The 25,000-nt window shown below is 42.0% G+C and overlaps 1 protein-coding gene across 1 annotated transcript in view; it reads left to right on the plus strand.

The window, feature by feature from the left end:
* Positions 1-25,000, plus strand: part of LOC145400231 (lachesin-like) — a 35,719-nt gene that overhangs the window by 214 nt on the left and 10,505 nt on the right. The window contains exons 2-3 of the mRNA XM_080272744.1: positions 2,939-2,989; positions 18,186-18,300. Coding sequence (XP_080128870.1) covers positions 2,939-2,989; positions 18,186-18,300 — 166 coding nt within the window. The remainder of the gene's footprint in view (positions 1-2,938; positions 2,990-18,185; positions 18,301-25,000) is intronic.

Raw genomic sequence — 25,000 nt, forward strand, 5'->3', positions numbered from 1 at the left:
AACTGGTGGTGGGGGTGAGAGAGATTGTCTGGTGGTGGAGGTGGGGGGAAGTGTGTGACGAGGGAGAACACGTGTGAAGAGGGAGATGTTTGAGGGAGCTTTAAGAGAGCAAGAAGGTGAGGAAATCTAAAGACGGACAGAATTAGACAGGGGTTAGTGGTGGAGAGACAGCCGAGTGAGTAAGATTAGCTGAGAGGGAGAGGGAATGATGAGGGAGCGTGTTTGGTGAGGGAGAATATTTGGTGAGACTGCTTGCGAAGGAAGAAAATGCGTGGTAAGGGAGAGTGTTTGGTGAGGGAGAGAATCAAAGAAATATTAAGGGAGGACTGGTGGGGGAGATGAGGGATTTTGGTGAGGGAGACTATCTTGTGGGGGAAAATGTGTGGTGGGGGAGACTGTCTGGTGAGGGAGAATGTTTGGAGGAGGGAGAGACTTCGAGTGAGGGAGTGTTTGGAGTGTGAAGGGCTGGGAAATGAAAAGAAAGTAGTGTTGGATGAGGGAGGTGGGGGTGTGCAGGGAGGCTGTCATGTGAGGGAGAATGTGTGGTAAGGGAGAGAGTTTGGGGAGAGCTTCGAGTGGGGCAGATCTGGGAGTCAGAAGGGTGAGGGTGATGTAAGGGATGCTAAGGGTGAGGCATGGCTGCGTCAGGGCGGTGAGGGAGGGTGAGGGGAGATTGTTAGGCGAGGCAGAAAGTGTATGATAAGGGAGGGTGTGTGGTGAGGGAAAGCGTTTGAGGGAGAGCTTCAACAGAGGGAGTGGAGAGTGAAGATTGAGAGAATAATAATAATAATAATAATAATAATAATAATAAAACAGTACGGTAAGAATGGAGTGGTGGAGGCGAAAGGGTACAGGTGAACACTGGAGAGGAACAGTGTGGGAAGAGAAAGAATGCTTAGTAAAGAAGTGTATCTTAAGAGATTATCAAGTAAATGAGTTCTTAGAGAGTGAGAGCTAAGAGGGGAGATATGTTATTACTAAGAAATAAGCTATAAAATAAAAATAATAAAACTAATAGTGTCTTTTCCATTTTTAATCCAACTAATTTGAGACTGATTTAATTTTGGAGGTTTTGTGATAAGGGGGTTAACATCTCCAATTCAAAAAATTTCGCACAAATGAAGAGAAGGATAAAATAAAGATAACAAAAAAAATGTCGTCGTCCTAAAGGGGTTTAATCGCCAAGGAGGAAGTGCCAGAAGGTTCCCTAAGACCACAGGAGTATTGGCGAAGGAATGTGTTTGAGGAGCGTGTCTGGCGAGGAATACTGAGAGAGAGGGGGAGAGAGAGAGAGAGAGAGAGAGAGAGAGAGAGAGAGAGGCCACTTTGGACAGTTAGCAAGGCCTAATTCGGGATTTAAACAAAAGTTGGTGCTTAAATTGTATCCTAATAACATAAACACCCTTCACATTATCTAGGCCATCTGTCTATTTCAAATTCTGAGTTGTAACAATATAGTCACGCAGAAGTGCTATGGAAAGGATGTAGAGCTGCAATATTGTCTTATTCTGCCATTGAGCTACATGAAATAAGCTGCAGGAGGACAAAAATCTCCCCCAAATTATCAAAAAGCCGAAATTTCGTAATTATATGGTTTGGCACTGATGTAATTCGTAAAAAGGGGGCAAAATTTAGAGGGAGCACAAGAGATTACAGTTTACTTTAAAAGATCTGGTGCCGCGCTGGTTAGCACATTTAGTTCGAAAGTAGAAGGGCCCTAGTTTGATTTTCGGATTGTTCATACTAGTTGTTTGTCCCCCCCCCCCACCCTGCTTTTCCTTGTTCGTCCATCAATACAGATGGGAACCTAGATCCAACCTGACTATTTGGGTCTAATTCTAGGGGAAGGTTTGGACTTGGCAAACACTGGTTGCCTGCCTTATGAAATCTGTGCAGTCAACAGGCATAAATCTAAACCTTCTAGTTATTATTCGTCACCTCCTCTGCCTCTGGCGAGTTCTGGCACCACTGAACGCGGCCACGGTGCCACCCCGACTGGCCAGGGAGCCGCTACTGGAGCCGGGCCTCAGTTGCTCCCAAACTCTCTTCGTGGAAGGTATATCGATTCTCATTTTTGGTCCCTTTCCTAGCCCACCGCAACAGCCGCCAGCAAGTCTGTCAACCTTATTATTGAAATTTATGCAACACCTGAAATTTTTAGATGTGGTCAGCCTGCGTCCCACGTTAGCGAGTTTAATGACACCACCATCACACTCGTCAAAATTAAGGCATAAAATTCGGGGCTTATCAGTACCTTGGTGCTCTCAGTTTTAATAATATGGCCTAATGTAACATCCATGGGCGGCTGGGCAAACCTTGTCTTGCAAATTTTGGGACTGTAACCTTCAAAATTCTTAAGTGTTTGACTGAAGAATCACGATCTAAAGAACTGATGTGTCTTGTGTATTTCAGTGACTCCCAGTTTTTTGTCGAAAGTTAACTGGTGATGTAGAAGAGATTGCCAATAAAAATATAAGAGAACACAGTAACAGCCCCAGCAGTGCACTAAATATCGAAACCATTATATTATTTAGTAATTTTCGGTCCGATTTTTTTTTTACAGCTGCAGTTTTCAGCTCGCTACTGTTACTGTATCGGATTTCAGGCCGAGATGAAGTGTTAAGAGACAATCTAGTGCTCGACAGAACAAAAACTTCATCAGCACAAAATTGTTATTCGGCCACGTCTTGGTTTCCTGCAAAATTTGGACATATACAGTTTTTCGTCAGGAACTGTAAACGTTTTGTGTTACAGTGCTCGTTAAGAGATTTTGATTCCTGACTGATCAATTAGTATTTACCAAACAAGGTTTGTGATCAGTGAATCGCAAGACTGACAAGACTAAATGCATGAGAAAAGAAAGCTGCTCTTGAGGTACAGCTGAGTAAGGATTGATGTGATTAGTATGCAGACTAAGGACTCTTAATTTACGTCACAGGAAAACAGCAGTAAAGGCATCAACAGACGCAACATCACCTTTTCAACTGCGGTAAGCTACTTGAGGTTGCATGAGGGATAACTGTTTTTATTAATATTGTGCTCTTTATAGTTACAGGTATAATGAAGTGATTTTTCTGTTTTTAGTTTCTTTTTTTAATGTATAATTTGGCTTGTGTGGTAGAGCCAAGACTCTCGAAGACCCGAATGATGAGAGTGAATGGATATATAGCCTAACCCACCCCACGTAAATGGGAAAGAGGGTTAAGATGCTGATGATGAAAATGCTGCTGCTGCTGATGATGATGATGATGATATGTGCGTGGGTGTGTGGGCTGAGGAGGGGGGGGGAGCTTATGATAGCTGAACAAAGTAGCTTCGCGGCAGCAAAAAAGGATAAATACATGAAAAAGGGGTTTTGCGTTAAAATCAATAACTTTTTCGTTTCTTGAAACAGAGATTTTTCTTGATCTCTCCAGGGTTGATTGTTTTGTTTTTTAAAGCTGTATTTTTATTATCTGGATCCTACTTAAAAGCTTTCAATCCCACATTTTTTTTTAATCTTGCTGTCTAGATTCTATTTACCGTAACTCCTGCCCACCTGAGGACTTTTTTTCGGTGTTTCTTTACTCTTTCTTTTCTTTTTTCCTTCTTTTTTCTAACTAGAGCTTTCTGGGTTCTGTTTAGTCCTTTCAGCTCAAAGACTCCCCCTCCCCCCCTCCATTTTTTTACTATATACTCTTGCAATCCGAATATTACTCGAACTTAAAGATATTCATTTCTAGATTTTTTCCAATTTATTTTTATCCGTACGATTCTTTTGGAAGGTTAGGAGAGACTTTTCGAGCTGGAGAAGTACGTAAGAGACTTCAGTATTTCCGTCACTATAAGATGTCCCCTTCAAGCTGGTAAAATCGCCCGATGCTGGCTGATCAGGGAAATGAACGCGGGTCTTTTCGGTTGCGGGTCGAGTGTGCCTCTGATTACGCCAGCCTAGGGAGAGAGAGAGAGAGAGAGAGAGAGAGAGAGAGAGAGAGAGAGTCAGGTATGGGGAGTAAAGATGTTTTGTGAACTTCGGCTCACCCGGATGTAAACTTGGTAGACTGCAGGCTGACTTTCTCCCTCTCCTGCATCCCACCATCCTTCATTTGGGGGATAGGGAATGGACCTGAGGGACGCTTGTATACCAGGGCAGATCCTCCGACGGGTTCAATCGATGCGTCCACGTGAAGGCCCTTTCCCCATCACCTGAGTAGGGAAGCACCTTAGGGGGACGTCGGGTAGTGCCTTACCTCAGCGACTTGATAGAGGGGAAAACCGATAATGCAGTAGTAACATATCCGGCTCGCATCTGAAAGGCCTCCCGTTCATTTTTCAAGCCGGTCAGACTGTTAGATAAAGTTTGTTTCCCCCTGTTGCCAGAGCAGTGTAGATGGGAACCTGGATAATAAATTCGATGGTGAAACATGAACATTTTTTTCATGTTTGCCTTATTGGTTTTTCTACATTAACCACCTGTTCGCTCATCTTGAATGCTTATTTTCATTTTTTGGCTGTTTATCTATCTATCTATCTATCTTCATCTATTTATTGATCTATCTGTATCTCAGTCTATCTAACTATCTGAATCTGTCTATCTGTCTATATCTTTCTGTATCTATCTATCTATCTATCTATAATATCCTAGTGCATACATCGATATTTATATGCATGTATAATTATGAACTAGTGTGATTTTTATTCCTTGTTCAGTACTATGTTTACGTGGACGTACAAAAAATTAGCCCCCTCCAGGAAATCCATTAGTCTGAGTTAGGAAAAAATAAAAATTAGGGAATAATTCATAATAATCGCTTCTATACACGACACACACACACACACACACACACACACACACACACACACCGCTCGCTTGTGCAGTGGTAACGTTCCCGCTTGCCAACTGGTGGACGGGAGTTCGCGCCTCTCTCAGGTTGCGAAAAGTTTCACTGACGAAGTGGGTGGTTACTGTCCCCCTTGAGCAAGAGGACGGGTGTGTGTGTGTGTGTGTGTGTTTGTGTTTGTGTGTGTGTGAAGGTCACAGCCTTAGCCTTAGATCGGACTATATGAGGTCTCAGCTTCCTTCCGGGAGGGTAAAAGCTGACCATCACGACCATCAAGTGATCCTGACCGACCCGGTGAATTACACACGCACACACACAATAACATCAGTAAATGCAACATGAGCAAAAGATCAGTGTTTACAAATACGGTATACAGTAAATACTACTTTCGATACTGAGAGAGAGAGAGAGAGAGAGAGAGAGAGAGAGAGAGAGAGAGAGTTGCAAATAAGCCATATAGGGATGACGCTGGCTTGTAACCTGACTCCCTCTTGGTATGAATCCATTATCAAACCGACCCACCCCGTTCATCCCCTTCCCATCCCATCCCATCCCCTATCTTCCTATCCCTTCCCCTCCCTTCCTATCCCATCCCATCCCATCCCCTGACACGATGCAGTAAATGTCAAGCAATTAACTGGGTGAATTTAATCTAATTTCCCGTGGCAGGGCAAAATTAACACGCCTGCAATTATTGAGTCAGTCTGAGGCAAGGCAATTCCAGCTCTTGCCGCAAAGGTGCCTCTCTCCTCGTACGTGATTGCTCCCTTCCTTTCATATTGTTGTTGTGGCCTTGGGTTCCTTCTTTCTTGCATAAAAAAAATGTTGAGTCCTCTGTTTTTCTATTTTGTGTATTATATTCTTTAAAAATTCATTATTGTTGGAGAGGGGTGCCTTCTTGTGGTGGGACTGATATTCCCGGTCGGCTCTACTGCCCGGTTATAAAAACGTTCCTCAGTCCCCTCTTTACTTCCCTGAATGAATGACTGTGGGCTGCAGGAAGAGGGCAGTTTCAGCAAGAAGTCCACCGGGTTTACACTTCAGATGTTCCTGAGGCTACAACAACAACAACAACAACCACTACTACTACTACTACTACTACTACTACTGCTACTACTACTACTACTACTACTACCACTGCTACTTATGGATTGTTGTTCCATCTAAAGCTGTTGATATTGAATCTTGTGTTTTTGCATTTTTATTATATCTTAAGCATAATTCTTCTGGATAAGTCAAAATTCTGGAAATATTTGAGAAAGGGAGCATTCAAGATGGAGCGATGGCAAATTTGAGCCAAGTTAAAGTGAAAAGAGTATAATTCCACACAGTCTCCCATTAGTACTCTCCTTTGACCCCCTTTGTCGCTTTCTGCATTTTTCTGGCATTGCTAATAAGGATCTTTTCACACAGGTAATTGGGTGGCACTTTTATCCTGTGCCAGAATGACAACTCTCTCTGTGCCGTATTTCACCTGGTACAGCATACGTCGTGACACTTTTTCTTTAGCGATTTTTTTTTTAATTTGCGTATTTCGTGACATTACTTTTTAGCGACTTTTTTTTTTTTTTTGGGGGGGTTATTTCGTGGCACTACTTCTTTAGCGACTTTCTTTTGTGTGTATTTCGTGGCACTTCTTTTTTTTTTTAGCGATTTTTTCTTGCGTATTATACCTTATCTTTTGCCCTCAGATGACACCTTTCTGGTCCATATTCTGACTGCGTTACAAATTTCGTGACAATTCATAGCAGTGTTTTGCGTAGTAAGCCTTATCACTCGTATGAACATGTTTTTTTTTTTTTTTCTTTTTTACTCGTTTGTCAGTAACTCAGCAGAAAAAAAAAAATCTCCTGGCACTATCTAGAATAGAATACTAGAGTTGCTCCGACCATGAGAGGGGTGAAAGACGCACAGAAAATGTTGGAAGAAAAGCGAGTGGAATACAGGAGGGGACACGGAACAAAGTACGAAACAGGAACGAGAACTGATGTGCGACAAGGAACAATACCCAGAATACAAGGCATCACACTCGGCTACGTTTTTCTTCAGCGTATCTTCCTGGTCTGGGTCATATTATTTAAAACCGCCTATTTCCTTTATTTCTCCTCCTGTCTATCTCTATTTGTTTACCTATTTGCTTATCTACAGGTCTATTTATCAGTGTATCTATCTACATATCGATCTATGTATCTGTCAGTCTGTCTATCCATCCATGTGTGTGTGTGTGTGTGTGTGTGTGTGTGTGTTTTATATAAAACATTTGTCCTAATTAGTCCCTTTTCTTTTCCTTGTCTCAGGAAAGTCAATGTAGCCACAGAAAATACACACTTTATCCATCATTGAAAAAATCTCTCATGATATCCCTCCTATTCTCTTGCTTCACCCACCGATCAAACATTTATATAGATTCCCAGGTTGCATAGATTCCCGGCCAGCGCACTCTTCCACATCCTATCTGCAAGTATAAGCGATCCAATCCTCTTCCCGGAATACTATAGACGAAAAGGGAAAACATACAACTATAGATGAAACGTCCCAAATTGATGGCCAGAACTGCTTCATAATAAGTGGTTTATTGACTTTACTATAATTTTCGTTTGCGTATGTAGGGCAGAGAGAACTTAGTAGCATCTCCTCGTAAGTGATTTATTCTGCACATTACACTTCAGTATTGTCTTTTATGGTATTGATGGAAACGGAGTCGGTAATAGAAGATGTATACATAGCATACAAAATAACGAAAAAAAAAAATTGATATATAAAAAAGGCATGTTAGAAGGAATAATGGAAGCCTATAAGATGAAATTTTAATAAATATAAAAAAGATAAAAGATCTCTCTCTCTCTCTCTCTCTCTCTCTCTCTCTCTCTCTCTCTCTCTCTCTCTCTCTCTCAGTTCCATTATCTTTCCCCCTTCACAATACCCACACATTCGTCGACTTTTACCTTTGCCTGTTTCTCTCTCTTTCCTTTTAGCCATTCGTGTCTCCATTGCTCTTTCCCTTTCTGATTCCCCCTTTCACTCTGTCTTTTATATACAAATCCCTATCCTTCTCTTTCTCTCCATCGTTCACTAGTATACAATATATTTCCTCTACTGCGTTCCCTGTCTTTTCTTTTCTCGACTTCCCCAATAAGTCTCTTGATGCTTATTTTTGGCTGGTTTGAATACTTCGACTTCCGTATTTCAGGTTGTCAGTTCCTCATATCAGTATTTCCAGTCCACTAAATTAACAGGTTTACTTTTGATTTATCCAGCTGGTGTTTACATTCATATTTTTGCCTGTTAATTTCACTCCTTCGTGGTGGTAGAGGGGGATGTCTTCGCGCGGTGGCACTGATATAACCAGACGGCTCCACTGCCCAGTTAAACAAGCTTCCCTCACCTCCTTACCCCAGAAAGGAGAATGGTGGACGTGCAGGAGGAGTACACCTTCAGCCTGCAGTCCACTGGGTTCACGCACATATGAAATTCGGGTGACAAAAAAAAAATAATAAAAAAATATTCAGACCAGCGTCCAGGTTTGTCGCCAACACGATATTAAATTTTACCTTTGTGTTCTTGGCCTCAGTTGAGAAAAAAAAAAAAAAAAAAAAGGAATTAATAACAGCATGCATATTAATTCGTTCACGCCTGCATTTCGGTCAGAACTGAGTTGAACTTTTTGTCATATTGAGTTCTTTGATGTTGTACTGTCATATTTGGACGAATCAACTCTTTGTCTTCTGTCTCTTCACACACACACACACACACACACACACACACACACACACACACACGCCTTCGCAGCTTTTTTCACGTTGCTCAATAGCAGAAAAAGACAATACTGTTGTTCTGCATCCTTACCGTAGCACTTCTTCATGACTAGCACTACATCCTATCGCTAATCTCATGTTACGACTCAATATTCAAGATGGAAGGATGGCAATTTTAGACCAAGTTAGAGTAAAAGAATTATAGTGTAAGTCGTGAGGTTAAAATTAAACACAAACATCGATATATACAAAATGAATACACGTTAGGTACAGTGCATTCATAATCATTCGTTAGTTTTCATAGACTCGTTTCAGATACTTTTGTAATTACTGGATCATACCTGTAATCCATTTCACCTGCATATAGAGTAAGGAGAAAGATTCGTTTCAGTATTTTCTTTTTATTTTTTTATTCCCGTGCATGATTGTATTCGGCGCTATTTCTTTTTTCAATACTGATATTACGGTATAAATTTGCATGCAGCGCGCGCGCGCGCGCGCGTGTGCGTGCGTGTGCGTGTGTGTGTGTGTGTGTGTGTGTGTGTGTGTGTGTGTGTGTGTGTGTGTGTGTGTGTGTGTGTGTGTGTGCGTGTGTGTGTGTGCGTGTGTGTGTGTGCGTGTGTGTGTGTGTGTGCGTGTGCGTGTGTGTGTGTGTGTGTGTGTGTGTTTAAATTCATGACCTACACAATACAGTGTTAATACGTAATCGGATTTAAGACATTAATCGCATTTTAATTCCATTTCCGTAACATATATTTATTCAGCAATGACCCGTTTTTCGTTCATCAATTATTCTTGCACTTTTTCGCGCACAATTTGATGGATTTCTATACAGTGTTGTTTCTAATCATACTTTTCTTTTTAAACAATGTTCGCTTGGAGTTTTTGACGTGATTTTGTGACCTAAACAGACATAATCTTTTAATTTCTGATGATAAAATGAAGACGCTCAGAAATGTTATACCTAAATGCGTCAAAAAAAGTTCACATCAGAGAAAATGACAGCCAAATCTCCTCTCAGCATCTTCACCCACCGCCTCTTAACCATCTGCCAAGTTTCCCTCACTAGTCTTTCCCTCCCTTCCCTTCCCTTCTCTTCTCTTCCCTTCCCTTCCCTTCTCCTCTGTTTCCTTCCCTTCCCTTTCCTTCTCATCCCGTCCCATCCCATCCCTTCCTTCCTCTTCCCTTCCCTTCCCTTCCCTTCTCTTCTCTTCCCCTCCCTTCCTCTCCTCTCACACCAGCACTTCCCCTGAGACACTCCTTATGTCGCCCTCATCATCAGCTCAACCTTTCAGCCCGATGACGTGTTTCTTATTCTTTACTTCCGGACGCCTTCTTCACTTCCGGACGCCTTCTTCGGCATAGGTAGCCTTCATTAACCCCTTCAGTAGGAGAGAGCTTTCCCAAAATCGTCTGGCCATGGAAGGTGTTAACGCGAACTGAATTTATGTGATAGAAATACGAGGCACGCAGCAAAAAACCATGGTGAGGATTGAATTATTTGGAAACATGGATCAGTGTCGATGAAGGAATGTCGACTGACTTTTGCGCAAGCCTGTACCGAGAATATAGGGAAAAAAATCAAACCTCAGGTAAATCAAGCCAGGTCCTCAGGTAAGTCAGGCCAAGTCCTCAGATATATCAAGCCAGGTCCTCAGGTAAATCAAGTCAGGTCCTCAGGTAAATCATGCCAGGTCCTCGGGTAAATCAAGTCAGGTCCTCAGGTAAATCATGCCAGGTCCTCAGGTAAATCAAGCCAGGTCCTCAGGTAAATCAAGCCAGGTCCTCAGATAAAGGACTTAATAGCAGAGTTCTCCCCCTCGGTCCTCCATCACCCCCAACACCCATATCCCCACCAGAGTCAACCGCTTAGCCTATAATTTAGCCTCGTCCCCCTTGTAATCTCCTGAAGCCTGTTAGTGCGAAGTTTTGTGACCGTCTCTCGCCCCCTGCCTTCGTCTCTCTCTCTCTCTCTCTCTCTCTCTCTCTCTACCTACTTCTCTCCCTCCTTTCTTATATAATAGGACTCTCTCCCTTCTACTATCCTTTAGCTCATTTTCCCTTTCTTTCTTTCCCTCCCTCCTTTTTTCCCTCTTCTATGTCTCACTCCCTCTTACTCTCCTCTCTCTCTCTCACCTTCTCTTTCATTCCCTACCTCCCCCTCTCCCTCCTCTCCCTCTCTTCCCCCCTCCCTCCTTCCTGGGGGACCTGGTGGTGCAGTGGTAGCATATCCTGCTTGCAAATGGAACGTCCTGAGTTCGATTATCGGGTAAACTTACACTGAAAGTTTTAGTCTCTCTCTCTCTCTCTCTCTCTCTCTCTCTCTCTCTCTCTCTCTCTCTCTCATACTTCCACTGAATGTATTTTCTAGTGGTTTCCTTTTAACTTTTAATCATCTTCATCATCATCACCATCATCATCATCATCGTCATCATCATCATCATCATCATCATCATCATCGTCATCATCATCATCATCACTCTACATTCTCCCACTTGCTATATCCTATCCTATACACTTCCTTCACCTCTGTTTAGCAAGCGCCTTTTAAGTCTTTGATCAAATGCAACAATGGATGCTAAGCTGAGTGTGAGAAACGGAAAAATGGGCCTACTGTCCTGTCACATTTTTTGCTCTCTCTCTCTCTCTCTCTCTCTCTCTCTCTCTCTCTCTCTCTCTCTCTCTCTCTCTCTCTCTCTCTCTTTCTCTCTCTCTCTCTCTCTCTCTCACACACAGTTTTATCTCTTCTTCTTGCTTTCCATCTTCTCATTTCCTTCATTATTTTCCTGAATCCCATCCCCGTCTCCTACTCATCTCCTTAAATTTTCCTCCCAGGTCTAAACCATCTCTCTCTCTCTCTCTCTCTCTCTCTCTCTCTCTCTCTCTCTCTCTCTCTCTCTCTCTCTCTCTCTCTCTCTCTCTCTCTCCATCACATCCTCTGATCCTTGTTCGTCCACTTTTGCTCCTTTGAAAAGCTTTAACTTCTTCAAGACGATGGCACCTTCTTTATACTATTTTTTAAGGGCTACTTTACTGAGCTAACGGGAGACCTAACTTAAATAAAGGATTAGAATTAACCTCCTTTATTTATTTATTTATTTATCTTTCTATCTATGTATCTGTTTATCTGTTTATCTATTTACTTAACTGATTATTTAATTTTGATGACACCTTTTGTATTTTCTTTTCGCCTCCGCCAAACGATTTCATTCAGATAAGGAAGACCTGATAATAATAATAATAATAATAATAATAATAATAACAGGCTAATAATGATGATGATGATGATGACGAATATAATGATGATGGTGATGTTGATGACGATGATGATGATGATAATGATGACGATGATGATGCGTTTGCCCAGGTGACTCAGGTGAACTTTTTCGTGTTGTTAGCGCCTTCGCATCAACATGTATGAGGTGGAAAGTTGATGAGGTAAAAATGAATGTAGGAAAAATCATGCTAGATAGTGAAGATGTCGAGGGAGTGGATAAAGACAGATGATTAAATTTGTGGATAGATTTGGAGAGATATATAAAAATTCGTTAAATAAGGTGTGGGATAAAGGAGGAAGAGATTATGAAAGTGAAAGACATGGGTGTGAATGTGGAGGAACTCAGAGAAATCTATAACAAAAAAGAGAGTGGTTAGGAAAAATATATAAGGTGTGGGGTTGAAAGGTGAGAGAGAGAGAGAGAGAGAGAGAGAGAGAGAGAGAGAGAGAGAGAGAGAGAGAGACTAGTAACATTAAGACACAAATAAAGAGAAGCACACAGAGATAAAGCAGTAAAGAGAAACATATTAATAAAGTGGTGAGAACTGAGTGGATGGGGAGGTGGAAGGGAAGGGCCCCCCCCCCAAACACAATAGCCCTTACCTTGAGAAAACCCGTGAGAGAGAGAGCACGTGGGGGGCGTACTGTGTCAGGCAAGGCACGTCAGGCTGTACAGTATTTCCGTGCGTACGTGTGTGAAGGTGCTGGGTAGAGGACAAGATGGATAGTCACGGAAGGAGGATAGTACAGTATTTGTGGTAGGTCGGGGCGCACACCATCCACTTACCTGATGTACTGCAGCCTTCACGTGACTCCACACTGAATGGTACAGGAAACCATTTACAACGTTTGGGCGGTAACCATGTAACCAATAGATTTTGTGAGTTATTGACCTCCAACCTGATGGGAACTGTAAAGGTTTCCATTTGACGGGATACTGGGGTTTATTGCTCACATAATGCTACCAAGGGGCGAGGGAGGCTGGTCACCCTTCCCTTAAACGTCGTTATTGCGTAGCCTTGTCCGGAGCCCTCACACTCTTGATAGGAAAAAAATAATTGAACGATAGACAGTCAGTTGAAAAATAAAAAATGGTTTATGGTACAGTGGTTGGTATCATGAAACTTATTTTTTCCCCAAAGTTTGATGAATACATAGCGGAATAAACGACGCATCTGAAACACACACTAGTAGAGACAGGGGTTTTCACTGCATTTCGCCAGGTGTAAATTTTCTTCAGACGGAACTGGGAAAATATTTGTTTCACTGATTGTACCTGCTAACTTTTTTTTTTCTTTAATAACAGAACAGAGGAAGGAAAAACAAATGAATAAAAAAATAAACTAACAAGAAAGGACCTTTTAATAGTGAAAGGAGTTAACGCATCTTGAAATTGGCTCTCTGTTATCTTGTTTTTATTTTTTTCTTGGAGGGAACAACCTTGTGGGCTTCTGGCCTTTGGTTCCTTCTTCCTTGCCTCAAAAAGAACTTCCTGTGTGTCTAAGGCGATTGGTAGTTCCTGCTTCTGTACGAGGAACTTTGAGCTGAGGTGTTCATGTGTGGAGGTACTAGGAGAGAAAATGAATGACCGTGGATGAATAATATGTGTGTGTGTGTGTGTGTGTGTGTGTGTGTGTGTGTGTGTGTGTGTGTGTGTGTGTGTGTGTGTGTGTGTGTGTGTGTGTGTATCGTTACTGAGTAGGGAGGGAAAAGCCTGGGAAGATCACAAAGAAAGGCATGTGTGAGGAAGGTGGTGTACGAAGGAGGTTAAACAACATTGTGGGAAGGAATTGTAAGGGAAGGAAGAGAGGAAAAATGTGGGGAAGAAAGGAAAAGAAGGAAATTACGTAGGGAAAAGAAGAAAGGAAATATTTTGGGAAGGGAAAAAAAGTAGAGGCGAAAAATTATGGCGAGGGAAAGTTGAGAGGGAAAATTGAGAGGAAACGTGTGAGAAGGGAAGAAAAATGAAAGAAAGAGAGAAAACTTGTAGGAAGAGAAAAAAAAAAAAGATGAAAATTGAGAAAAAGGAAGAAAGAGGGTAAAAAGGGCGGAAAAAAGAGGGAAGGGAAGGCAGGAAGAGAAGAGAGGAAAATTGTGGAAGGGAAGGAAGAGAGCAAAAACTGCTGAAAGGAAAGGAAAGGAAAGGTAGAGGGGAAGGAAAGATGTGGGAGGCAGAGAAAATTTAGGGGGAGGGGAGGAAAGGAGGAAGGAAAACTGTGGGAAAGGAAGACAAGACAAATGGAGTGAAAGCGAAGAAAGAGAAGAAAACTGTAGTAAAGTTAATGAAATTGCATGAAGGGAGGGGAAGAGAGGGAGAGAGTAAGGAGGAGAGAGAGGACAGGGGAGAGGGAGAGGACAGGGAAGGGAGGGAGAGGACAGGGGAGAGGGAGAGGGCAGCGAAGGGAGGGAGAAAGCAAGGGAGAGGGTCAGGAAGGACGCAGTAGATGGTAACGTGGTTATGGAGGGAAAGGTTGGGTGCTGAAGGGGGGGGGGGAAAGAGGAGAGGAAAGGGGGAAACAGGAGAGCAGGAGGGGGAAATAAAGAGGAAAGAGGGAGGTATTTAAAAGAGGGAAAAATAAAAAGAGGTAGGAAAAGAGGAAAATATAGAGAGACGAGGATGAAAAGAAAATTTAAAAGTTGACTGAACTGTAAAAAAATGATAACGTGGTAATGATGGAGGAGTGAGGCATCAAAGAGGAGACAAAATGGGATAATATGAGGAGGAGACAACGAGGAAAATCAACAGCTGATGAAATAAGGAAAACAGGAGATGCAAATAAGGAAATACGGAGAGGAGGAAAAGAGAAAACCAATATATAAAGACCTGTAACACGAGGAGGAAAAAAGGGAAAAAAAGAGGCGAGGAAAGACGAAAAAATAAGAAAAAAAAAATTGTATGAAGATTTTTTTTAGAGGAAGCTGAGAAAGGCTTGAGTCAGAAAGTGAAAAATCGCTTATTCTCTAATTTCCTGTTGGCTCTTCTCATGTGCTTTTACTTTTCCTCCTTCCGTCTATTTTTTTCTTCTTCCGCCTCTCCTCTTCTTCCTTTTTTCTTTCCTTTTCTTACTGTCTTCTGCATCTGTGTTTCCTTCTTCCCTGCTTATCTCTTTCCTTCCTCACTTTTTTGTTTTCTTCTATCCATATTTCTTTTTGTATTCCAGTTTCTCACCTCTCTGTATCTTCAAAGTCGACTTATAGCATGATTTTAACACCACAGTTTACTGCTAGTCACGAGGAAGTGCTGTGTAGAGGACGTAGAGCCTTAGAATTGTTTTGTCACCAATTTACAAAAGTGTGAAAAATCTACGCCAAGTTAAAATGAATATACTACAGTTAATTATTGTCACTGGCATTCATTTTTCATTTTCTTTGCCGTATTATTCACTCTCACCATTTAAATCTCGAAGACGTCTTTTCATTTTACTCTTGCTATCTCCAGACGATATTAATTAATTCAGATTGATCGTTAATAATAATAATGATAATAAATAATAGTAATGTTATAATAATAATAATAATAATAATATAATAATAATAATAATAATAGTTACAACAATAATAATAATAATAATACGTAACTAAAGTTCCTAATTTCATGAAAAAAGTGCTTGGCAGGTGTATGAGTGAAGGGAAATGTATATATGTAAGCAAAATTATAAATAGTCTCGGCTTAAGAAAGTTGGAAAATATGATACCAGGTCAGTGGACTCTGATGGCTGTAAAATTCCCGAGGGAAGTGGATGGGGGAGAGAGAGAGAGAGAGAGAGAGATGATGGTGATAGTCATGAAGAAGTGTTAGGGAAGGAATATAGAACCACGGTATTGTCTTCTCTCTCACTGAGCAACGTGAATTAGGCTGTAAATGTGCGTAATTCTAGGCCAAGTTAAGGTGAAAAGAGTATAGTAGATATTGTTTTAAAGTGACTTATTCATTTGTCATGAAAATCATTGACTATGGGTGGAAAAAACTGATAAAATAGACACCAGCATTTTAGGGTTATTAAATTATTCTATAGTCCACTCACTTTAAGTTGGCTGAGATTTTTGTCCTTATTCAGCCCATTTTCTGTAGCTCAGTGGCAGATTACAACAATACTTCAGCTGCACATCCTCTCCATTACGCTTCTTCGTGACTAGCATCGCAATCTATTTTATAATCTCTTTGTTACAGCTCAGTGTTTAGGATGACGAGATGGCAATTTTCCGTCAGTTAGAAGTGATCGGAGTATAAATATATTTCCAATTTAGGAGCCACTGTTATTCACTTGTTTTTAAAAAGGAAGAAAAATTTTGGTTTCTCTTGTACCGAGTTCGTATACAAACACGATTTTTTTTTTTTTCCGAGTTTTTCACGAGGCCAAACTTTATGCTCATATTTTTCTTTTGGAGCTGAAATTCTTTTGGTGGACTGCAATGGCGGTCTTTCACTTTCAATTTTCCTGTTTCCTCCTTTCCTGCTTCCGCCTCTCGTTCTTCCCTTCTGTTTATTCTCTCTCTCTCTCTCTCTCTCAGTTACACTCCCCCTATCTTGATATATATTCACGCATTACACATATTAGCATAATAGTGTTTACGATCACTGCAGCATTCGGGGCAAAATATATCACTGCCCTCCTCTCTCTCTCTCTCTCTCTCTCTCTCTCTCTCTCTCTCTCTCTCTCTCTCTCTCTCTCGTTACCGCTTTCTATTTATTTTTTCTAATTTTATGTAGAAAAACATCCTGACGTTCTCAAAAATCTCGCAGAACACCTTGTATATAAAACATTGTAATTTCCGTGTGTTGCAGGGGCCGGCTTAGACTGCTGGTTTCAGGAACATCATTAAATTGCTAACCAACCATCCATTCACACAATAAGTTACGAGATGGGTTATGGTTATGGGAAGTAGGATATTATACAAGACAGACACTGGTAACGCTGACCAAGCAGTCCCCGCAACTCACAGGGTAGACACTGGTAACGCTGAGCCGTCCATGCAACACACAAGGCAGACACTGGTAGCGCTGACTGAGCCACTCCCGCAATACACAGGGTAGACAACAGCAACGCTGATTGATCCATCCCCGCAACACATATTGTAAACACTGGCAATGCTGACTGAGCAGTCCCCACGACACACAGGATAGACACTGGCAACGCTGACTGAGCCTCCCCTGCAACACACAGGGTAGACACTTGTAACGCTGATTGAGCCACTCCTGCAACACACAGGGTAGACACTGGTAATGCTGAATGAGCCGCCCCCGCAACGCAGAGGGTAGACACTGGTAACGCTGATTAAGCCTCCCCCGCAACTCAGAAGGTAGACAATAGCAACGCTGACTGAGCCGTTCCCGCAACACACAGGGTAGACAATGGCAACGCTGATTGAGCCGTTCCCGCAACACACAGGGTAGACACTGGCAACGCTGATTGAGCCGTTCCCGCAACACACGAAATTGGGGAGCGCAATATATGGACCACTTTGTATCAGGGAAGTCTTTCGTGACTCTGGAGTTTCGGCCAAATTTTCTTCTCCTGGCAAACTTATAAAAAAAATTTCTGAATCACACTCCGCTATTGTGCTGTCACTCTGAAACTTGCTCTTTTTTATTCTCTCTCTCTCTCTCCCTCTCTCTCTCTCCATAAAATTTTCTGAATAACACTTTCCTCTCGCGTCGTCCTTCTTTATTTTTTTCCCCATACTTTTTCTCTTTTGGAACACTTTTTCATTTTACGTGCCATTCTCTCTCTCTCTCTCTCTCTCTCTCTCTCTCTCTCTCTCCCCTCCTTTGCGGTTACACACATTGTTATTCCCATATTACCATAGAAATGAAAGCTTGGAGAAGAGATGAATAATGTATCGCTCTAACAGAATGCAAAACCAAGTGAAATATTACGGCGGAGAGAGAGAGAGAGAGGAAAATTAATTGAATGAAAAATCTTCGCTCAGCACTTTTAGAAAACCAGGGAAAATACATGTCAATAGGATTTCCCCTTGGAGTGAGGTGGGGAGGGCTGAGGGAATTAGTATGGGGCCTAAAAGGGACTGTGTTTCTGTAATGAACCTCATTTGGAGAGAGAGAGAGAGAGAGAGAGAGAGAGAGAGTTATAGGGACAAGACTTATATACCCCAGATTTTTACGGCCCATATCGAGAAGGTACCATGCACTAAATTATCAGGTATACTTCGGAGAGAGAGAGAGAGAGAGAGAGAGAGAGAGAGAGAGAGAGAGAGAGAGAGAGGGCGAAGGGGAAGGGGAAGGGGAAATGGCATTGATACGTGCCGTGGCGCTCCTAAAAAACACCATATTTTTCGTAATTAACCCTACTTGTTCTCCGCCCCTTTATACAGATGGGCGGTGTGGAGGCGGGGGTGAGGGCGGGAGGTGGGCGGCAGCTGGGAAAGTGGGCGGTTTTCATGGTTTTACTTCTCGCCCACTTCTACTCCACGGACGCCCAGTACACAGGTAAGTTAACTGTGCTCCTTTCACTTTTATTTGGCCTAAAATTATCCCTTCATGTTGAATCCTAAGTTGTAACAATAAATAATTAAATAAATAACTACTACTACTACTACTACTACTAATAATAATAATAATAATAATAATAATAATAATAATAATTGCTGTTGTTATTGTTATTTTTGTTGTTGTTGCTGCTGCTGCTGTTATCTTTATCATTCTGCTTTGGAATCGTGTCGCTTGAATATCTCCTCAAACCATTAGCACAAAATACATGTCTCTTAATTCAAAAAGCGCATTGTGACTGACATATGCTAAGCCCACGTCAGGCAGTACATGGACAAGCTCCTAAATCGGCCAGTGTTGAGAATTTGTTACTTAAAGGCGGTTCTGTGCATGTTCGAAAGGAGGTAATTTACTACATGACTGCGGAAACGATGCATGAAATAGGCAGCTCCGGGCCAGAGTATTGCACTGACGTCACAAGCGAGCAGAGGAAGCAGATTAATGAGCCCCTCTGAGAGACTGGTTCCTGTGTGATAGTTATGTTTGAAAGATTGGCAGACGTACAGGATTATCCGTGTGTGTTCGCCAGTCGTGTGTGTTGCGGGAACAGCTCAGTCTGCTGCTATGAGGAGTGAAGATACTTTCACTGCTTCTTGACGTTACTAATAAACCATGTAATAACTGGACACAAGAAAGAAAAAAGATAGAAAAAAAAAAGGGAAGGCACTATGAAACGTGGAAATGGTCATAGGAGGTAAAAAATGATGCAAGATAAACACTGGCATTGATGACTGAGCAGACCCCGTAACACACGAGAATTACGTCATGATACCTTTATATATGTGAAACTTCCCATTTATTTAAGAACACTCTCGCACACTTTAGTTTAATTAAGTAGCACTGAGAGTCGCTACGAAGAACCCTGTACCACCAAGAATACTGGCCTAAATATATATAAAAACTCCTGACAGACGAACCTCACCCTCCCTCAAGAACGGGTAGTGAGATAGATGTGTGATAGTGGAGTGTTTGTGCGCCCCTGTGAGTCGCTAATAGGGATGTAGGGGAACGATAAGTGAGCGACAGAGAGGGAAGGATTTTTTGAAATTGGGTGGATGGCTTTGCATCGTTGAGGAAGTGGGTGGAGGGAGCATCTGCATATCTATTTTACCAGTCTATCTATCTGTCTGTCTGTCTGTCTATGTATCTATCGCTTTATCTACAGCCAAAGGCCTGGTTACCGGATGGGGTGGCCACAAACGAATCGCTTCCACGTCACCATGTCCTCTGTGATTAGGCTGCTCTCACTCCAGCTCACCTCATCCCCTCCCTAATATACCTCTCCATCTCATCGTTCTTTCTTACCCTCGGTTCCCCCCCCTTCTCCTCCGCCACATTCAGATACACACTCCTAGTTAATCTCACATTTTCCTTTCCCTCCAAACCATCGCAAGGTTCTTTTCCTAATGCCATCCAGTACGCACATAACAACACCACACCTCTCCTTCACTTCTCTGTCTCTGCACGTAACTCCACAAGCTCCCCTCAGATAACTCATTTCCACTCCTCTCTCCCCTGACCTGTCTTTCCAGCAGTGAATATGGAAGCTAAAATACCAGCAACCAACTCTGACCCCTCCACTATCGCCTCCATCATCCTCCTGTGTTAGCTCAAAGCCGGGGGACCTAAATCCTCTCTGTTGTCCTTTTTACTGCCCTGATCTGACGGACGTTTTAGTGCTCCATCTCCGTCAGCCGAATTTAAGGGATTTTCCTCCATCCATCCTGGGCCACTCATCTTCCTCGTCGTCCTTTCATTCTGTGTCAGGATTGCCACTGTTACTCGCGTGTATAATCTCTTAGGATGAAAGACGCCAAATTAGGGCTTTAGACAGCGGACCTTGATGTAACTAAGACCATATACCGCCATGTTCTGATTATTGCTATCGATTTTGTCCTTTGTCTAGTGATGTTATAGAGATTTTTTCCATTATATATCGCTATTATATGAGTTTCGTTTACCTACCAACAATCTAGCGCCTTCCCATGTGGCAGCTCTACTTAAGATTGGGGCGAAAGGCGATGTGATTCACCCACGCCATTCTTCGCCTTTAAGATCTAGCGGTTGTGTGTTTTTACCATCGTCTGATTTTGCTTTCATCGATGTAGTGTTCTTTTTTGTCTTGATTTTCATAACTGCCCCTCTTTAGCTAATGGATGCTATTGAAGGCATTGTTTCTCGACCACAGCATGGAAAACAACTACCGTATAAAACTACAAAACAATAACTGTACAAAATAACATCGATGCCAAATAGCAACGGCACAAAACAATCATGGCACAAAACAACCGCGGTACAATACAGCCACGGTACAAAACAACTACGGTACAAAACAACTACGGTACAAAACAACTACGGCACGTGAAAAAGTAAAAATAAAAAGGAGAATCAAGAACATGGACAATAGGATGCCGTTTCAGTCACCATTTTAACATCACTAAATTCTAAGTTAATCCTGAATGAGAAACAGAGATATAGTTTACAGTGAATGAGGAATGAAACAGCTAACAGTGATCCAAAGTTTTAACAGCAACAAACACTTTTAATCCAACCTAAACACACGGGGTCTGATGGAGTGAAGATAACCCAAGAAGCTGAGTATGGAAGGACACCGCACACTGTCCTCTCCCTTCCCCAGATATAAGCAGAGTTTAGTCCAAGAAGGGTGGGAAGCAGTGAAGGGGAACTGAATGGCGAGGCTGAGGAGAAAACAGCTTCTGAAGGGAGTTGGTGAGAGGGTCCGCACGGATTATGAAAATGAAGGAAAAATAGAAGGATGTGTAGAAGCACGTAATTGTGGACATGCGTCACTGGGAGGTAGAGTCAGGATTCCAGGGGCTTAAATGGTGAGTGAATGAGAGTGTGGCCTATTTAACAGAACAGATTGTTTATTTTCTCCTATTATTATTATTATTATTATTATTATTTTGTTCTCTGGATCCTATGTCACTCCCTCATTGGTTGGGAATAGAGATGATGATGATGATGATGATGATGATGATGATGATGATGATGATGATGATGATGATGATGATGGTGATGATGATGATGATGATGATGATACAAAAGAGGAACTAGAATTACTGTGCGAGGAGTGCTAATGATTGGGGATATAATGCTGCCCGCCGTCCAGCTCAACCACTCTGACTGAAAGGGCAAAAAATCTATCACTGTGACATTTTCAAGGCAGGATTATATTACTATTATCTGTCACTGTATTGTATGTGAAACAGAGATTGTCTATAGCGGCAGACAAAGAGATGGGTAGATAGTGAGAGAGGGTTTTATATTCGATCTGACACACACACACACACACACACACACACACACACACACACACACACACACACACACACACACACACACACACACACACACACACACACACACACACACACACACACACACACACACACACACAGGGAGACAGGACAACTCTAACTTCTTTTAAATCCTGTATACCACAACCAAGTAAATATAACTAGGTAAACACACACACACACACACACACACACACACACACACACACACACACACACACACACACACACAGGGAGACAGGACAACTAACTTCTTTTAAATCCTGTATACCACAACCAAGTAAATATAACTAGGTAAACACACACACACACACACACACACACACACACACACAGCTAGTGATTTACTGGAACCACACCGCATATGAAAAAAAGGAGACAAAGAACAGACTAAACACAGAGAGACAGGAACATTAGTCCTAACAAAGAGGTATGTCTGGATCCATTTAAGAGACGATGAATGAGAGAGAGAGAGAGAGAGAGAGAGAGAGAGAGAGAGAGAATGGCACGTAAAAAGAAGAAGCGTTCCAAAGGCGAAAAAGTATTGAAAAAAAAAAAAAAATAGGAGGACGGCACGAGAGGAGTGTTATTCAGAAAATTTTATGGGTATGTAGAGAGAGAGAGAGAGAAAGAGAGAGAAAACTGATCCTCAATTAACCCCTTCACTTCGATTACTTGTTTTGACTATTAGTGCTACCACCCTTCATTGATAATTAACTTTGATTTTTTTTTTAACAATATCATTTACTTTTAAGCAGAATTCTTGACCTTGAGAATTTAAACTGGGTGGTCCGTATATACCTCTCCTCTAGACACTCGCCTAACCGTATCTTATGTGTTGCTGGGAGGGCTCAGGCTGCTGGTGTGGGTGTGGATGCGACACTGGGAGTAGGAAGTGAATAATCGATGCAGGGTAGGCTAGCTGAGTCGTCCGTGGAGCAAACGAAAATTCACAGAAGCGCTATATTTGGATAGTCCTGCGCACTCGTATTTCCCTCACTATTCCCGTCTGAAAGGGATTTCCCTACGTATAATAAATCGTCTGGAGATAGCGAGATAAAAAAAATATTATTATAAAGATTAGAATATACGTCATTATATGGAAAATTATAATCCATTGCTTCCTTGTTTTCTTTTTACATTTCACCATCATAGTCCCCAATCCACAAACCCGTATCTCACGTCCACACTGGGCTTGCAAGATCCACCACACGCCTCTTTGATCTCTCTCTCTGGACAAATATCACAGGAGAGAGGGATAACTCGGTGCCAATCCCCCCCAACGTCACTTCGATTGACGTAGGAGGAGAGAGGCTGTTTGCATGACAATTGAATGGCGTTGGATCCCCACGTCCCTATGCTAATTCGAGAGGCGCAGGTGTCCAGACGTAGTTTCAACGCCGCGTACGATATGGAGGATGAATTTGTCGAAAGCGTTTTATCTCTCTCCAACGTTCAGTGATAATACGATAGAGTGATATATTGATACAGTACAATACAATATAAACCAAATTAATACAGTGTTAAAACAGTGATAATACGGGTACAGATAAATACAGTGCAATGAAACACAACGCAATACAGTGTTAATATAGTACAATGCAGCGCTAAAATAATACATTGCTAATTCAACAATACGATGCAATACAACTCAATACAATCTTTATACAGTACAGAACGACACGATACAAAAATCATACAATACAGCAGCGTTACCAGTACAAAGGCGGAAGGATCTCAGGCCCAGTTTTCACCCCCGCTCACGACACGGAAGTTGAATTTGTCGAAGGAGTATTTTTCTCTCACACTCACGCGAATATCTCTCCCACACTCGCGAATATCTCTCCCACGCTCGCGAATCTCTCTCCCAACTCGCGAACATCTCTCTCCCACACTCACGAATCTCTCTCTCACACTCGCGAATATCTCTCCCACATTCGCGATTATCTCTCCCACACCCGCGAATATCTCTCCCACACTCGCGAATTTCTCTCCCTCACACTCGCGAATATCCTCCCTCAGCGCACGAGGATGGTGCTTACTTTGGTCCAGCTTAATTTAACCCCTTCAGGCCAACGACGCACTTCTGTATTTCATCATTGCTGCCTCAGGACCATTGTATGCCTCTAGATGGAACCTGATTTTTTTTTTTTTTATTGGAATGGTTGAGTGATGGATTAATTTTTTTTTTTTCTAATTTGGAAGGATTGGTTACAGCTTTTATTAATCCCTTCGTTACATGATAAATCCCTAAGCTTGAATTAAATCGCCTGATGGAATAAATCACCAAAAAGACATCACCGGATTTAAGAGGGTTAATGGATTTTCCCAGACTCTCAAACACATCTTCCTTAGCGATTTATTTTTGGATACGGCTGGCTAATATTGTTTGGTACGTTATTTATGCTGAGTATGATGATCTTAGAATGATCTAAGTAACACAGAAGAGGACAGCCAAGTGTAATATGCAAAATAAGTCGCTTAGGAAGAGGTGCTAAGGAGCTTCCTTAACCGACGAGAATACCTAACCTAACCTAACCTAACCTAACCTTACCTTACCTTACCTTACCGTACCTTACCTTACCTTACCTTACCTTACCGTACCGTACCTTCCCCTCCCTTCCCTTGCCTTGCCTTGCCTTGTCTTGTCTTCCCTTCCCTTCCCTTCCCTACCCTTCCCTTACCTTGCCTTACCTTACCTTACCTTACCATACCTAACCTTACCATACCTTACCTTACCTTACCTTACTTTACATTGCCATACCTTGCCTTGCCTTGCCTTGCCTTACCTTACCTTACCTAACCTTACCTTACCTTTACCTTACCATACCTTGCCTAATATCTTCTCTTCTGTCCGTGACCAATACCTGAAACGCATTTTGTCCAGGTATATCTGACTGAAAGGATCTTGATTTTGTCTTTAGTTTTGTCCATAGTTCTGTTCTGACTCTCCGCCTTGACTTTTTCTTTCTCACATAAAAAAAGAGAAATATATCAACATGAGTCTTTGCACAAAATGTTGAAAAAAAAAAAAAAGAGATAATCATGGTAAACACATGGGGTTTCTCTCTCTCTCTCTCTCTCTCTCTCTCTCTCTCTCTCTCTCTCACACACACACACACACACACACACACACACACACACACACACACACACACACACACGGCTTGTAGCAAACATTTAAACTCTGAGTTGAATTACGTGATAGGATTAGTGAGACGTTAAGCCAGGCCTGGTGTGAGAGGCGGGAGGGTTGAGGGCTGTGTGTGTGTGTGTGTGTGTGTGTGTGTGTGTCGGCTGAGTGGGTGTTTAGTGTGTCC

The sequence above is a fragment of the Coenobita brevimanus genome, chromosome 51, assembly GCF_032717465.1.
Source record: "Coenobita brevimanus isolate Jiangsu-jjx chromosome 51, ASM3271746v2, whole genome shotgun sequence".
In the NCBI taxonomy this organism is placed as follows: domain Eukaryota; kingdom Metazoa; phylum Arthropoda; class Malacostraca; order Decapoda; family Coenobitidae; genus Coenobita; species Coenobita brevimanus.